This window comes from Hemicordylus capensis, chromosome 2 (genome assembly GCF_027244095.1).
Source record: "Hemicordylus capensis ecotype Gifberg chromosome 2, rHemCap1.1.pri, whole genome shotgun sequence".
In the NCBI taxonomy this organism is placed as follows: Eukaryota; Metazoa; Chordata; class Lepidosauria; order Squamata; family Cordylidae; genus Hemicordylus; species Hemicordylus capensis.
Window position 1 is genome coordinate 382,740,496 of NC_069658.1, and position 15,008 is coordinate 382,755,503.

At 42.5% G+C, this 15,008-nt stretch overlaps 1 protein-coding gene across 9 annotated transcripts in view; it reads right to left on the reverse strand.

The window, feature by feature from the left end:
- Positions 1–8,260: 8,260 nt before the first annotated feature.
- The window catches only part of PIK3R5 (phosphoinositide-3-kinase regulatory subunit 5), a 98,021-nt gene continuing 91,273 nt past the window's right edge, over positions 8,261–15,008 (reverse strand). For all 9 annotated transcript variants that reach the window (XM_053303104.1, XM_053303107.1, XM_053303108.1 and 6 more), the window contains one exon: positions 8,261–10,966. In XM_053303104.1, coding sequence (XP_053159079.1) covers positions 10,819–10,966 — 148 coding nt within the window. In that variant the 3' untranslated portion in view covers positions 8,261–10,818. The remainder of the gene's footprint in view (positions 10,967–15,008) is intronic.

Below are 15,008 nucleotides of genomic sequence, written 5' to 3' on the forward strand. Positions count from 1 at the left end.
TGAAGCAATTCACACAGCAGAGGGCACTGAAAAAGATCACACTGGGTCAAATGCTCCAATTAATGCGAACTCCCTTTCATTATACAGGCAGCTACCACTCCCTAGATAGATAGATAGATAGATAGATAGATAGATAGATAGATAGATAGATAGATAGATAGATAGATAGATAGATATGTGGGACCCCTTTTATTTATTCTAAGTCCTCTAGCACTGCATGGCCCAACAACAAGGCAGCCCCAGGAAAACGGACACAGACACCAGCTGGTTTTAGTCAATCAATGATTAATGTTTATTATAATCAGTTAAACAGCAAGCTAGCTCCTAATTCACACACACACACACACACACACACACACACACACACACACACACACACTCATACTCACCAGCCCCACTCCAAAGATGATCAGTCTTTGAAAGGGGTGTTGGAAGAAGCGTGGAGGCCTCACTCTGGGTGGTGATGCTTCTCAGGGATCTTCTGGTTTCCTGCCTGACTTATAAAGGGATGTTTCCACTCCGGCTGGTACATCTGCAGTCCACTTCCATTTCCGTGATCACAAGACGTACTCATCTTATCTTTTTGTTCTGTTCCCAGTTCTTTCTCCTTTACAATGTCTTCGGCAGTTCTCCCCGGTTTTCACCGATTCTTCAGGCCGTTGGCATCTTTCCCAACATTGTTCGTGTTCGAGAAAGAGTGGGGCTGGGGCACACTTGATGTTGCTCACTCATGCATTCTTCCATACATACTGTTTGCACGTACTACCTAAGTTTCTTAATTTGTCAAGATCACATGGCTCATAGGGTTACAGAAATGAGCTATTACAAATTAGTATATTGTTTCTTATCTCTAGATCATTATAAGCTTGCGATTCAGCCAAGTATTTCACTGTTACAAATTAATATATTGTTTCTTATTTCTGGATCTTTATAAACTTGCGAGTTTAGCCAAGTACTTTATGCATCACTACTATCACAAAGCTAGCATAATTCTACAGATAGATAGATAGATAGATAGATAGATAGATAGATAGATAGATAGATAGACAGACAGACTCCCTGTCCCGAAAGGGCTCACAATCTAAAAAAGGATGCTGTACTGGAGATCAATCAATCAATCCTTTATTAAAGTCACAGACCAGTACAGTTTACAAACAGAAGCCCAGCAAAATAAACCAACGAGGTTATGATGCAGTGGTTAAACACATAGATCTGTTGGAATGATTCTTAATGAGCTCCTGGTGAATTTTACTGGCTATTAAACAGAAGTTAGTCACATTATAAGATCTTGAATCATTCTGGTCAGTTAAAAGATAATCGAGATTTAAAAAAAACTGTACAACCTGGATGACAGCTAATAAAAGGAGTTATATATTTATGCCGTATACCTCAGTAAAATTGACACTAAAAGGGCATCTCCCGAGTTGCAGGGACAAGTACGTTCTTTGTAGGGGATTTTTTTGGTATCTCTCTTCCAAGACGGCTGTATGCAAGGCATTACATCGTGCTTGTGTCAACGCTCTGCAATATTTTGGTAAAGTAAAGTAAAGTTGTGCTGTTGACTCCTGGCGACCACAGAGCCCTGAGGTTGTCTTTGGTAGAATATAGGAGGGTTTACCATGCTCTGGCCTCTACTTTAAGCAGTCCTGCTTCCAGACAGCACTAGCCACACACTGGGGTACTTGAAAAAATGTTCCTCGGGAACTTAGATTGCACAGATTTCACCTTAAAGAAGTACATACCAAGTTGGGCTCCATAAAGGAGCTGTGCTTGTACTTTAGCCAAAACAGTTTTATTTTGGAGGGGATAAATTAAATTGAGCGCCCCTAGAGTGCTGAAAGGATTGAATTGCTTGTGCACTCTTATGGGCATTCTGCCTTACATATTCTCTATGTGCATTTCTTCCTGAAGCCTGGAAGATTACACCAAGGTATTTGCAGTACTTAACTTGTTCGAATCTATGCCCATTTAGTGACCAGTTCTGAATCTTTGGTCTCTTAGCAAACATCAAGATCTTAGTTTTGTTGTAATTTATTTCTAAAGATTGTTCAACACAATAGGTATCAAGAGAGCACAGAACTCTTCATAGGCCTATTAGAGTTTGCGAAAGGATGACAACATCTTCTGCATATTAAGGTATGGCATTGGCAAGATGTTTGTCTGCTAATTGTGGTGGATGATGGTGTGGATTGCCTCAATGTCCCTGAGCACTACAACACACTCTTACATCAGAGTTTTCATATAGTTTAAACATAAAAAGTAGTAAAAGGCAGTCTACTGATGGTCTCAACAACTTACACCAAAGTTTCTCTCTGGAGATCAGATTGAAAGCAGATCTAAAATCAACAAACCCTGCCTATAAGCAGAGTTAGATTTGGAAGGGTATTTTTCTACTAAATGTTGTAGTATTAAAGCAGGGTCCATAACAGAGTGACCTGCATGGAAGCCAGTTTGTTCCTCCGCCAGGAAATTTTCAGAATCCATCCAGTCCATTAAACACTCATATAGGTGCCTAGCATACATCTTGCTCACTATACTGAGAAGACTAATAGGGTGATAGTTTTCAGGTAGCTTCTTTTCACCCTTTTTATAGATTGGGATTATTATTGCCACTCCACAGTCCTTTGGGACACAGGCAATCCTGTCAATGAAAGAAAACAGAGAGGCCAGGACTGGGGCCCACCATGCCAAATTATTTCTAATTACTTCTGCAGCTATGTAGTCATTGCCAGGGGCTTTGCCAGGTTTAAGGTGCCTCGCCAAGGATTCTATTCCAGTACAAGTTACTGGTGGCCATTCTGGCAACTGAATCACATCCAGATCTAGGCTTGTGGCAGCTGCTTCATCTCTCTTGTACAACGTATGGTAATACTCCTCCCGCATAGGTGCAGGTATACAATCAGAGTGGGGTAACCCATGCGGAAGATTAGAGGCAACCATATGCCGAAACAGCCACAGCCACCTAATGTCACAGCGGGGAAATGGCTTGATTAGCAAGCCAGAGGTTGCCAGTTCAAATCCCCACCGATATATAATTAAATCCCCAAATATATCGGGCAGCAGCTATATAGGAAGATGCAGCATCTCATACTGCATGGGAGATGGCAATGGTAAAGCCCTCCTGTATTCCACCAAAGACAATCACAGAGCTCTGTGGTCGCCAGGAGTCAACACCGACTTGACGGCACACTTTACCTTTATATGCCAAAACAGGGATGGGTTTTTGGAACTCGATGCTGCTATCAGTTGTTGCCAAGACAGTCTCATGGCATTTCTCTTTTTGGTTTTCAAGAGCTGCTTGTATTGCTCTTTCTGTTGTATGATGCTCTGCGGGGAGGAAAATGACAGATGACCCCATATGTTGTGCTGGGCATGGATAGGGCCAGGTACAAATTCTCTGTGCAAAATTTATTCTGCCGCTCCATACAAAAAAGTCACAATCTAAAAACCTTTCACAATCTAAAAACCTTTAAAACATTGAAACAATTTAAAAATACAAATAAAAACTCTAAAACTGCAGCTTTAAAACTATAGACCAAAAGCTGTAACAGGTATGTTTTCAGGTCCTTCTTAAAAACATTCAGAGAAGGGGAAACTCTAATTTCATTTGGAAGCATGTTCCAGAGTCCTCGGGCAACTCTAGGAAAGGCCCGGTTTCAAGTCGCCACCAACCAAGCCAATGGCAACTGCCACTGGACCTCTTCAGATGATCTTAATAGGAGGCAGGGTTGATGATGAAGAAGGTGCTCTCTTAAATACCTCAGACCCAAGCTGTTTAGGTCTTTATAGGCACTTTGTATTTCGGCCAGAAATGTACTGGCAGCCAGTGTAGTTCTTTTAAAATGGGTGCGCAATATGATCTCTTCGGGCAATCCCGGAGACCAGCCTGGCTGCTGCATTCTGTACCAACTGCAGTTTCCGAACTTTGGCTTTCCATACAAAGGCAGCCCAACATAGAGTGCATTGCAGTAGTCAAGTCTGGATGTTACCAGCATATGTACCACTGTTTTAAGGTCATTCTTCTCCAGAAATGGACATCGCTGGCGAATCAGATGAAGCTGATAGAAAGCTCTCTTGGCCACCAATACTGTGAAAGGCTGGGTTCAATCCTTCAAACTTTTATTTATTGACTTGATTTGATTTGATTTGATTTGATTTCTATACCACCCTTCCAAATAAATAAACAAACAAACAAACAAACAAACAAATAAAATAAATAAATAAATAAATAAATAAATAAATAAATAAATAAATAAATAAGTAAAGGCTCAGGGTGGTTTACATTAAAACAAAACGATTAAAATCAATTAACAATTAAAAACAGAGACTATAAAACACAATAAAACAATTAACAGTTAAAACATTCAAAACAGTAAAAAAAACCCTGGAAATTCAGGTTACAGCAAATTAAAAACATTTACAAGAAATTAAAAACCATGAAAGGCCAGGCCAAACAGATAGGTTTTAAGGGCTCTCCTTAAGGCCAATTATGAATTCAAATTACGGATTTCTACTGGGAGTGCATTCCACAGCCCAGGAGCAGCTACAGAGAAGACCCGCCTGAGTCACCACCAGATGTACCAGTGGTAACTGGAGACAGACCTCCTCAGATGACCTTAATGTGCAGTGGGGATCATGCAGAAGAAAGCGCTCTCTAAGGTAACATGGACCTAAGCCATTCAGGGCTTTAAAGGTACATAGGAACATAGGAAGCTGCCATATTCCGAGTCAGACCATTAGTCTATCTAGCTCAGTATTGATTTCACAGACTGGCAGCGGCTTCTTCAAGATTGCAGGCAGGAATATCTCTCAGCCCTATCTTGGGGAAGCCAGAGAGGGAACTTGGAACCTAGATGCTCTTCCCAGAGTGGCTCCATCTCCTAAGGGGGATATCTTACAGTGCTCACACTTCTAGTCTCACATTCATATGCAACCAGGGCAGACTCTGCTTAGCTAAGGGACAAGTCATGCTTGCTACCACAAGACCAGCTCTCCTCTCCTCAGTAATAACCAGCACTTTGTATTTTGCCTGGAAACATATCGGCAGCCAGTGCAACTATTTCAAAGCAGGCATAATATGGTATCTCCACTCCGGGTTACCCCAGAGACCAATCTGGCTGCCACATTTTGAACTAACTGAAGTTTCTGAACTATGTATAAAGGCAGCCCCACATAGAGCACATTGCAATAGTCAAGCCTGGAGGTTACCAGCTGATGCACCACTGCTTTGAGATTATTCTCTTCACGGAATGGACGAAGCTGTCGAATCAGCCGAAGCTGACAGAAAGCACTCCTGGGTCATGGCCTCCGCCGGAGATACCAGGGTGTCAACAGACTTAAGCATTCTGCATGGAACTGAGCAGATACCCATAGCTAATGTTTTCAGGATTGTGCTCAGTGTGTATGAGAATCAAGGTGGAATCTCTCTCTTATCCCATATCTTTATCTTCTGCCAGGGCCAATCAGAAAGGCACCCTAAAATTTAGGCAATAAATATTCAAATAATGTCTCTCTCTTTTGTGGTGCCTTATTCTGTTTTCATGTGTTGTTATTTTCAGCCTGCTTTCCTTAAGGAAAGTAAGCTCATGAGAAGCTTACTTTCCTTAAAGAGTGAGTGAGTGGGAGTGTCCCAACAACTTCAGAATGCCTGGACCAATATGAACCAAGCAGGAAACCCATGGATAGATATACTTACCTGAGGTTTGATAGTTCTCATTCCAAGTCCCTTAGGGAAAACTTACCCTTGGACAATTCTTGAGAATAAAATGTAATTGCTCCACTGAACAATTATTTATACATAAATCTATGGTGGCCAAACAAGATGTTGCGATGGCTACCAATCTGTATTATTTTAAGAGGAACTTAGTCAAATTCATGGTCTATCAATGGCTACTGGTCCTGATGGCTATAGGCTACCTCCATGTTCAGATGCAGGATGCCTCCAAATACCAGTTGCAGGGGAGCAACCACAGGAGAGGGAGCACATCTTCATACCCTGCTTGTGTGGCTTCCTACAGCATTTGGTGGGCCACTGTGAGAAACAGACTGCTGGACTAGATAAGCCTTGGGCTTGATGCAGGAAGGCTTTTCTTATGTTCTTATCTCCTCACTCACTCCGATGCCTGGTTCCAGGTGCTGTTGCTCCTGGAGTTCCTGAAAAGTGGGTTCAGCATGAGAAGGAGCAGGGCTTTCTCTGTGGTGCCCCCCCCCCCGACATCTGGAATTCCCTCCTGTTGAAGCCTAATGAATCCCAAAGGTCTGTGAAGACTTTTGCTGAGTTTGTCTGGTGTTTTTCCTCTTTGCTGCTGAAATTGCAACTTTTTGTTACTTGGTACTTTTCAGTTTCTGTTACTTGGTTTCATTGTTGTAAAATTTGTTTTGCTTCGTTGTAATGTGTGACAATGTTTTACTTGAGTACTGTAGGCGGCTCTGTATCACATTTGTGGAAAAGCAAGATATAATTGTTTAAAAGGAGTTTCCTCTAAAGTAGCAAATTAAAACAGACTATCATCACATCTCTGCTGAGGTACCCTCACAAATAAAGGAAAGTCAAATCCAGTCTGAGAGGAACTGGCCTGCCTCTTTGACCTGGTGGACTCTGAAAGTGGACACCAAGGGTTTGGGATGTGTAACACATAGCAAGTGCGCTTACCTGTTTGGATTATGCCATTTGTCAGCTGCCTCCATACAGCACCCAAGCTGCCTATTGGAGCGAAAGTAGCTGGGCAGCCTGCGATTGGCTCTTCTGCGGATACTTGGGAAGTAGTGTTGGGTTCAGTCTTTCCCCACTTGACTCTGGAGTGGCTTCCCTGATCTAAATTGCCCCCCAGCTATTTGCTCCACAGCAGGTGGTGTAGGGGAGCATGCCGTCGGAAGGGTGAGTGCTCGTGCATGACTTTTGTCTCCATTTTCAACAAACAGGTATCGTGCAAAACCTTTTTAAAAATTCAGAGAGCTTCAATGGCAGTTGGGAGGAAACAGCTAAAACAGTGCAGATATAGAGCTGAGGATCCTACCCTTTTATTTTAATCACCACCGTAAGATTTTAAAATGCATGTTTTCTTTTAATATTAAAGAGATAGTTACATTCTCTTTGCACATTAATGACAGTTCCCCCCCCCTTTTTTCCATTTTGCATGTTAAAACAGTAAGAAACTCCCACAATTTTGGCAGGATGCTGCACTTTACTGAAGAAGCTGACATACTAAGCATTATAGCCGAGAGGGCTGGAAGTCTGTCTGCCAGCCCGCCACTGCCCTATCCAGTCAGCTCGGGATGCTGCTTAGGCTTGTTCAATATCTGGTCTCTGAGGATGTTGAGAGTAACTGAACATTTACAGAAATGCCCACTCACCACCAATGGGGCTATGAAATAGGCATTTTCTGCCTGTCGGTTTCGTTGATTAGGCATCGGAGTCATGCCATTTATTGTCAAAGCTCTGGGTTTTGTTTTTGTATTTTTTATTGCAGTGTTTGCACTTTGTAAGTCACCTTGTGAGGCCTTTGAATAAATAATAATTGTGTGTGTGTGGGGGGGGGAAGGTTTCAAGAGTTTAGAACTGCTCACTTATTAAAGTATTTGCTCTTTCTGTTACATAGCAAAGGGAAAACAAGGCCCTTTGTGTGAAGAATCAGATGTCTATTTCCTTATAGAAAAGCAAGACTGCATTTTTTAAGTGTTGCAAATGCATTTCCAATAAATCCTGCTCTACAAATGCCAGCAAGAAGATGTAGTAATTCATTATACGCCTGGCACAGGATCATTTGAACAAGACTGTAGGTTTAATGTCTGCAAACAGGCAAACATGCAAGGGATTTTGCATAATAATAAAAACAACCCTTTATATTAGTGAGAATTTTTAACCATAACACAAACCCCTTGAAATCATTTCCTAAAGAGATTTAAATCTTTGGAGGGATTTTGTGTGGCTCTGCAGGTGATCCTGGTGGAGAACTGGAACAGCAAACTCACCAGGGCAGTAGAAATGGAGCCAGCGTGGTGTAGTGGTTAGAGTGCTGGACTAGGACCGGGGAGACCCGAGTTCAAATCCCCATTCAGCCATGATACTAGCTGGGTGACTCTGGGCCAGTCATGTCTCTCTCAGCCTACCTACTTCACAGGATTGTTGTGAGGAGAAACTTAAGTATGTAGTACACTGCTCTGGGCTCCTTGGAGGAAGAGCGGGATATAAAATGTAAATAATAATAAATGATCGCAAAAAATGATGCAACCAAGTAAACACCACCACATAAGAACTGACTCATAAGCCATTATATGAAAATGTTTATTTCAAGTTTTCTTTTTTACAATTTTCATTAAAACCTCAATCTTTTATAAAATTAGGACACAGGTATTTACATGGCTGGTTATGTACAGCTTAACTATAGGAGGCAGTCCTTGCATGAGCAAAAGATTTATGCTTCTTTCCCTCCCCATTTTAAAAGTTTCTTATCAGCCTCTGTTGAAAGGTACAGTGGCCCTTGCCACCATTGTGGCTGCAAGCCACTTTATCATTCCCAGGGTGCTTGTAGCAGATTACATAGACCATCCTGAGAGAGGGCAAAGTGTTAGATTTCAACTGTAGCCAGAAGCAGTCAGCTCCTTTTGCCATGGGATGAATGGGATATGAAGCTCTTATAGCATCATTTTGTGGCATCCTATGGCTCTGGTATGAAAGAGAGGGCAGACCTCGCTGGCAGTTTCCAGGAAAGAACTGGATTCTACATTCTTTCCCAGTTTCTCAAACAAAGTTTTCTGAGAACTAAACTACTTGCTGGTGTTCTGAAAAATCTGCATTGCACCTGACCCCTGGGATCTTTTTTAAAGTGAGTAGATTTTTTAGTTACTCTCTTTCCAGAAGAAAGTATTCTGCAAGTAGACCTGAGTAAATCATGCTTTTCCACCAAGTTAATCTTTTGCAGAATAAAAAGTTGAGTATAAAAAGGTGGAAGGAACCTATAGACATCTTGGACTTTTCTTTCCATGTTTCCTGGATCTCGATCTCTCGATCTCTCTCGATCTCTCTCTCACTCACACACACACACACACACACACACACACACACACACCAACCACACAGGAGTTGAGCTAAGAGTTCTACACCTTCTTTATCATCCCTCCACCTGAGTGACAAGTTCATTACCATGTGCATTCTACCCATGTTTTTAAATAGCATATTGTACTGGGGGGTGGGGAGGGGAATCAAAAGATGGCTTAATTCAGTGCAACCTAGGTTTCTTAGTTGGACATTGCTGTTTTCCTCCAGAAACAATGTACTCTCACTACAGAACAAGAGAAATCAAAGTAGTTATTTCTCAGTCTTGTGTTGTGGCTTCACTTGTACTTACAGCTACTGCTCATACAAGTTCCATGACCGTCTCTTTTGGTACCATTTTACTTGTACTGTTCTAGCTCAACACACTCAAGAACATATGAACAGGCCACATCCCCCTGAATTTACATAGTAACTGTTGTGGTCATGAAAACTTGCAAAAAAGCAAACCTCCACATCAACCACAGAGCAATTGTACAGCTGTATTGTAAACAGTATTGTGGCTGTTTAGAGAGTTGGCTAGACCTGCTACATTAAGGCTCATGGGACTGACCCTTTCCCACCAGATTTGGTGCCCAAGAGACAGTCAAAGGTAACATGGAAGCAGTGGCAATCAGTGCAAAACTAATGGACTGTGGTCAACCAGGCCCAATTTACACCTTAAGGAGTAAGAGAGAGACTGCAGAGTTCCTAGGGAGGTGAAATATTTCCATCCACAAAGTGCCAGCTTTGCCTTGGCACAATCCATGCCAAAGCAGAAGTGTAAGGCATCTTCCAGACATCCTCTAGCTGCGACAATGTGGTTATCAGTGCAGTTTAAGCAGCTATGCAATAAAAACACTGGTGGCTAAGAATCACTCAGAGCCATCAGATCCTGTAGGAGAAATAGAACATGCTACGATGTTTGTGCAAGGATTTCCCCAGAGGGGCAGCACACTCATTCGTGAACAAAGGGGTCAAGCAATAAATGTTTTCCTTCCTAGCCTTTTATATACTGAAGCACTCTGGTTTCTTTAACATTCATCATCAGATTATACAATCCCGCTGAGAACATTTGCTGTTCCTCATTCCCTACCCCAGTTTCTCCTTTAGTGCATGTAATCTGGAGGAGCACGGGGCAAATGGAGTTGTCTGTTCCATAGCTTCCTCTCTTGCCCCCACCTCCCCCACCCCTTTTCAGAATTCCAGCTTCCAAGAATTCCAGCTTTAGGTGACTTTAACATAATCAGAGTTAGGGTGTAAACAACTGCAATGCCAGCAGCTTGTGAACTGCAGCAAGCCATAAGCATTTAAACTCCATTCAGCTGTGTTAAAATGTGAGTTCTGTTGATGTGGACCATTCTGAAGGGTGATGAGTATCATTCGTGCTAAGCATGTCTTCCAATGCCCCATTTCAAAAAGGAGAGCATAGTTCTCTCAGCCCAAATGATGCTCCTTTGCATTTAAGCTCATGTTCTGGCTAGTCAATCGCTTCCCACATTTCTGCATTTCACAGGTGTCCCTGTCCCCTTCATTCTAACAATAGTTTTCTCAGCAGCACTCATAGGAACACAAGGAGATGCTGAGTATCCTTGTTTTCCATGAGAAATGTCCTTCAGTCCAAGTGCTTAATTCCCAGTTCTGTGGGAGGTATGGGTGGAAGACATGGTTTTCCTCTTCCAGAAAATGTTTGACCAGCTAGTACTGGTCCACAGGATGCCTGGCAGCCACTTTAAGAAGCACCAGGAAGTGGGAAGAGGTCATTCACTTCATCCTTGCTGGTTTCCCTAAGGCAATGCCCCACTGAAGGTGGCAATAGGCAAGCACAGGAGCGAGCAGAAATCGGAGGAATCTTGGGGAGGAAGAAGTGAAGTTGGATTTCCCTCAATGCTGGGCTCACTCATCTTAGGTTTGTAGCACGCAGAGACTTCACACCTGCAAAAACAGCAAGAGAGATCATATACATGTAGCTTTGGGGACGAGGAGACAAAGATAGTGCATATGTTACATTCTTAAAGTCATGTGAAGATTTAAATGCTCTGACAACACTGGGGAAAGTAGAAGCACATCGTTTGTTCCATCTGTAACTGGGCACAGACCTAGCTTTGGTGTTTGGCATGGTCAGACACCTGCCAAGGTCCATACCCTGGCAGAGGGTATGCTACCAAATGGATCTCTCATTTTTCAAGGGCAGCAAAGAAAGTTAACCACGACGGAGCCATGCTTAGTTCCCTCTGTTGTCACCAGATATTCCCTTCAATTATTGAGGAGGAGGAGGAGGACCACCACCCTCTAACAGCCCCTGCAGCATTGCTGGAACATCTGGAGCATCTCATTTCGTTGTGACCAGGATACCAAAAGGTTTCTTTTAGCCCATTTCCCTTTTTGTCAGTGCTGGCAGAGTGCAGGAAAGGGAGCCATAAGAAGGGGGCACACCCTGGTGTCAGGAGCACACATAAACCTAGAGCTGCCCCCGACAGGCTCTCTGGGTATGGCAGCATGCACAGAGTGTGCATAGCTGCTTCTCCTCTGCCCTCCTCTGGCTACTGGGATAGGAGCTCTGCTTGGGACTTGGAGATTCAGTTGCTACAATTTCACTGCATACCAAGGCTTGATTCAGATGGCTTTTATTTTGGATGACATCAGCCACACAAGCAACAGTTTGGTCCCTCTGGTGCACCAGACTAATAAGGACAAGCTTGGATCCTGCAGAGCAGGCTGTCTCCTGGGAGAAAGGGTACCTGCCACATTTCTCCTCCTCCTGTTTGTTCACAGCAGCTGAAGTATAGGTATTGAAGTAAGCTTTACAAAACAGATCAGTCTGTGGTAGTGATATCCATAACCTGCAGACTTTATTCAACATCACTGCATACTTTTCCTTAGATTATTCAAGGTGTCTCAACATAAATGATGTTGCTCTAAGCATGTTTGCGAAATTGGCCTCACTTCCGTTTCTAAAGCCCCACTCCCTCTTTGGTTTTGCTCCCTCAGAAGGTAGATAAGTTGCGGGGGCTTGAGCCTCATGAAGTGGAGGAATTGGAGGCCTGTCCTTGTCCTACCCCTGCAGCACCCCCTCCGCCACAAAGCTCCTTATCCCTCTTGCAAGATCAGAATTTGACAGTATGCCCTGTTATATTGCACTCTCAGATTGGATTTACTTCTGATCTACTTATACTGAGTCGTCCGACTGAAGAGAATACCCAACGACTGCCAAAATATTGTGCAATGGACATTCTTTCTTGGAACATTGTCGGCTGGGTGACCAAGAAGAATGATATCTCCTTTCTAGAGTACTTAGACAGATTTGATATTATCTTACTTAAGGAAACTTGGATGTTGGGCCAAATAACTATGGAGGGCTATTCGTTCTTTGGGATGGAGGCTTCTCCAGGGGCTTATTGAGATAGACCAAGAGGGGGCTTAGGTTTGTTAATCTCTACTAAGCTACAAGTGGCCATGGAGGAATTGGCCTCTAATTTGCATTAGGCTAAATCAATCCTACTCATATTGAAAGAATGTGTCTTTCTGGTCTCAAACGTGTATATCTCACCGCAGAACTTGTCCACTAATCTTAAAGAGAATTGGAAGGACCTTAGAGATTATTTTGTCTTGCTACAAGTTCATTTCCCAAATGCCCTGTGCGTAGTAGGGGGCGATTTTAACGCCAGGATGGGACCCAGTGACATTTATCTTTATACATATTATCACAACTTTCCTCTGGAAAGAGATTTCCTGAATCCATTGCTCCCTCGGCATTCTAAAGACCTTGGCTGCAACTTAACAGGGCTACTATTGGCACAAATGATGCATGCCTCAGATTTGTTTGGACTAAATGGGACGATGGTTGATGATCTGGAGGGTGAATTCACATGATGGTCAGGGCTGAGAGCGAGTGTATTGGACTATATATACACACACACAGAGAGAGAGAGAGAGAGAGCGGCCCTTAACCTATTGATACAATTTAGAAGTGAGTGACCATCTTCCATTATCCCTTATTTTGGGTCTGATTGTTGGAGAGAGGCCCTCCGTGAGGTCTTCTCAGTTTACTCCATATGCTGGTCCATGTTCTATAAGGGTCAAGTGGTCCCTTTGTTTAGGGAAACAAATTAGTGTTCTTTTAGCCTCAGAGGAAATCCTCTTTCTTCGTTCCTCTATTTTAAGTGACTCCCCTAGTGTGGATATACTGGCTGTCTATTGTAATCTTAGTCAGAAAATACAACTTTGTGTCAGTTGATTAAAAGGGGTATTCATAAAAGAAATAGCTCTCGTAACTGGTTCAATCAAGACTGTATTACCGCAAAAAAAAACCATTGATCACTAAATTTAATTATTTTAAGCTCAATCCAAATGATGATCTAGCCCGAGAAATACTGGAGATGAAGAAAAAATATAAACTATTAATCAGGCAAAAAAAGAATGCGGAGATGAGGGCAACTTGGGAATGGCTTATTGCTACAGCTAAGCTGAAAGACTCCAGACGGTTCTGGAGAATTGTGTCATCCAGTTTCAAGGGGGCTTTTTCTAGGGTTGGTGGTCATATTACCGCAGATATCTGGACCTCACATTTCAGGACTTTATACGAAGACACGTTGTCTCGGCCCTCTCCCTGTCCATATCATTTGGATAGTCTTCCTCCGTGGCCTCCAGTCTCGACGCAGGAAATTGCCAGTCTGATCTCACAGCTGCAATCAGGCAAGGCCCCCAGTAAGGAATTAATCCCAGGGGAGCTTTTGAGGGTGGAAATCAACTGTGGGGGTGCTGTTTTAGCCAAGTTTTCTGCCTATATCGATTGGGTGGGTTGTATCCCTGAGGACTGGAATATGGCTATTATAGTGCCGATTTTTAAGAGCAGACAGCACTCTAATCCCTCTAATTACCCACCAATAAATTTGTTATGTATAATTAGTAAATTATACGCGAGGCACTTGTGCCTCAAACTTATTGATTGGGCTGAAAAGAATTCCATTCTTAGAGAAGAACAAGCCTGTTTTCGAACCAGCTGGTCTACATTGGACCAGGCCTTGGTTCTTTCTCATCTTGTAGAAAAATACTCTAACAAAAAATCCCCAAGAAAAAAATATGTGGCTTTTTTCGACCTGAAGGCCGCTTTTGATTCAATTTCTAGGGCCCACTTATGGAACAAACTTGCAATGACCTCCATAGACTCACAACTACTACTTCGTATTAGTACGGTGTATGAAAATACTCTACTAAGGGTCAAGTATGATAACAATGGGCACTTAACAGAGCCTGTCTCTTCACAGAAAAGGGTTAAACAGGGTTGAATTTGGGTTCCCTTTTTATTTAACTTTTATATTAACTTTTTAATCCCTTACCTTGACGACCATGCTTTCCGTCTGCCTAAATTATCAGGTAGACCTATCGTCATCTTATTGTATGCTGATGATGTGGCTATAATATCCACCACATTTGTCGGCATGCAGATAGCTTAAAAAACTCTCACGCGATTCTGCGTAGAGGAGTCCCTGGTTATCAGTACTCAGAAATCTAAGGTGATGGTCTTTAGTAAGAGAATGGAAATTCACAAATAGACAATTAATGGCAGAAGTGTCCAACAGGTTAAAATTTATAAATATCTTGGCCTTGTATTTCATGAGCAGGGCTTATGGAGATCTCATTGTGAGTATGCGGCAGCAAGTACCCAGCATATGGTATCAGCAATATTAAAAAAAATTCTATACCAAAGAAGCTTATTATATACCTGCAGTGCTTAGGGTTTTTCAGGCCAAAACTTTGGCACAGATGTTATATGGAATTCAGATATTTCTAACAAGTAATTAACAACCACTTGAAGCCGTCCAGATGAGATTCTTGTGGGCCATTTTCCAGCTTCTGCGATGCATCCTGAACATGGCCTTATGCTTGGAAGCAGGAATAATTACAATTGTGGCTCAGACATGGATGTGTACAGTTAATTTTTGGCTTAAACTCCATACTTCCAGTCTAGGCCTTG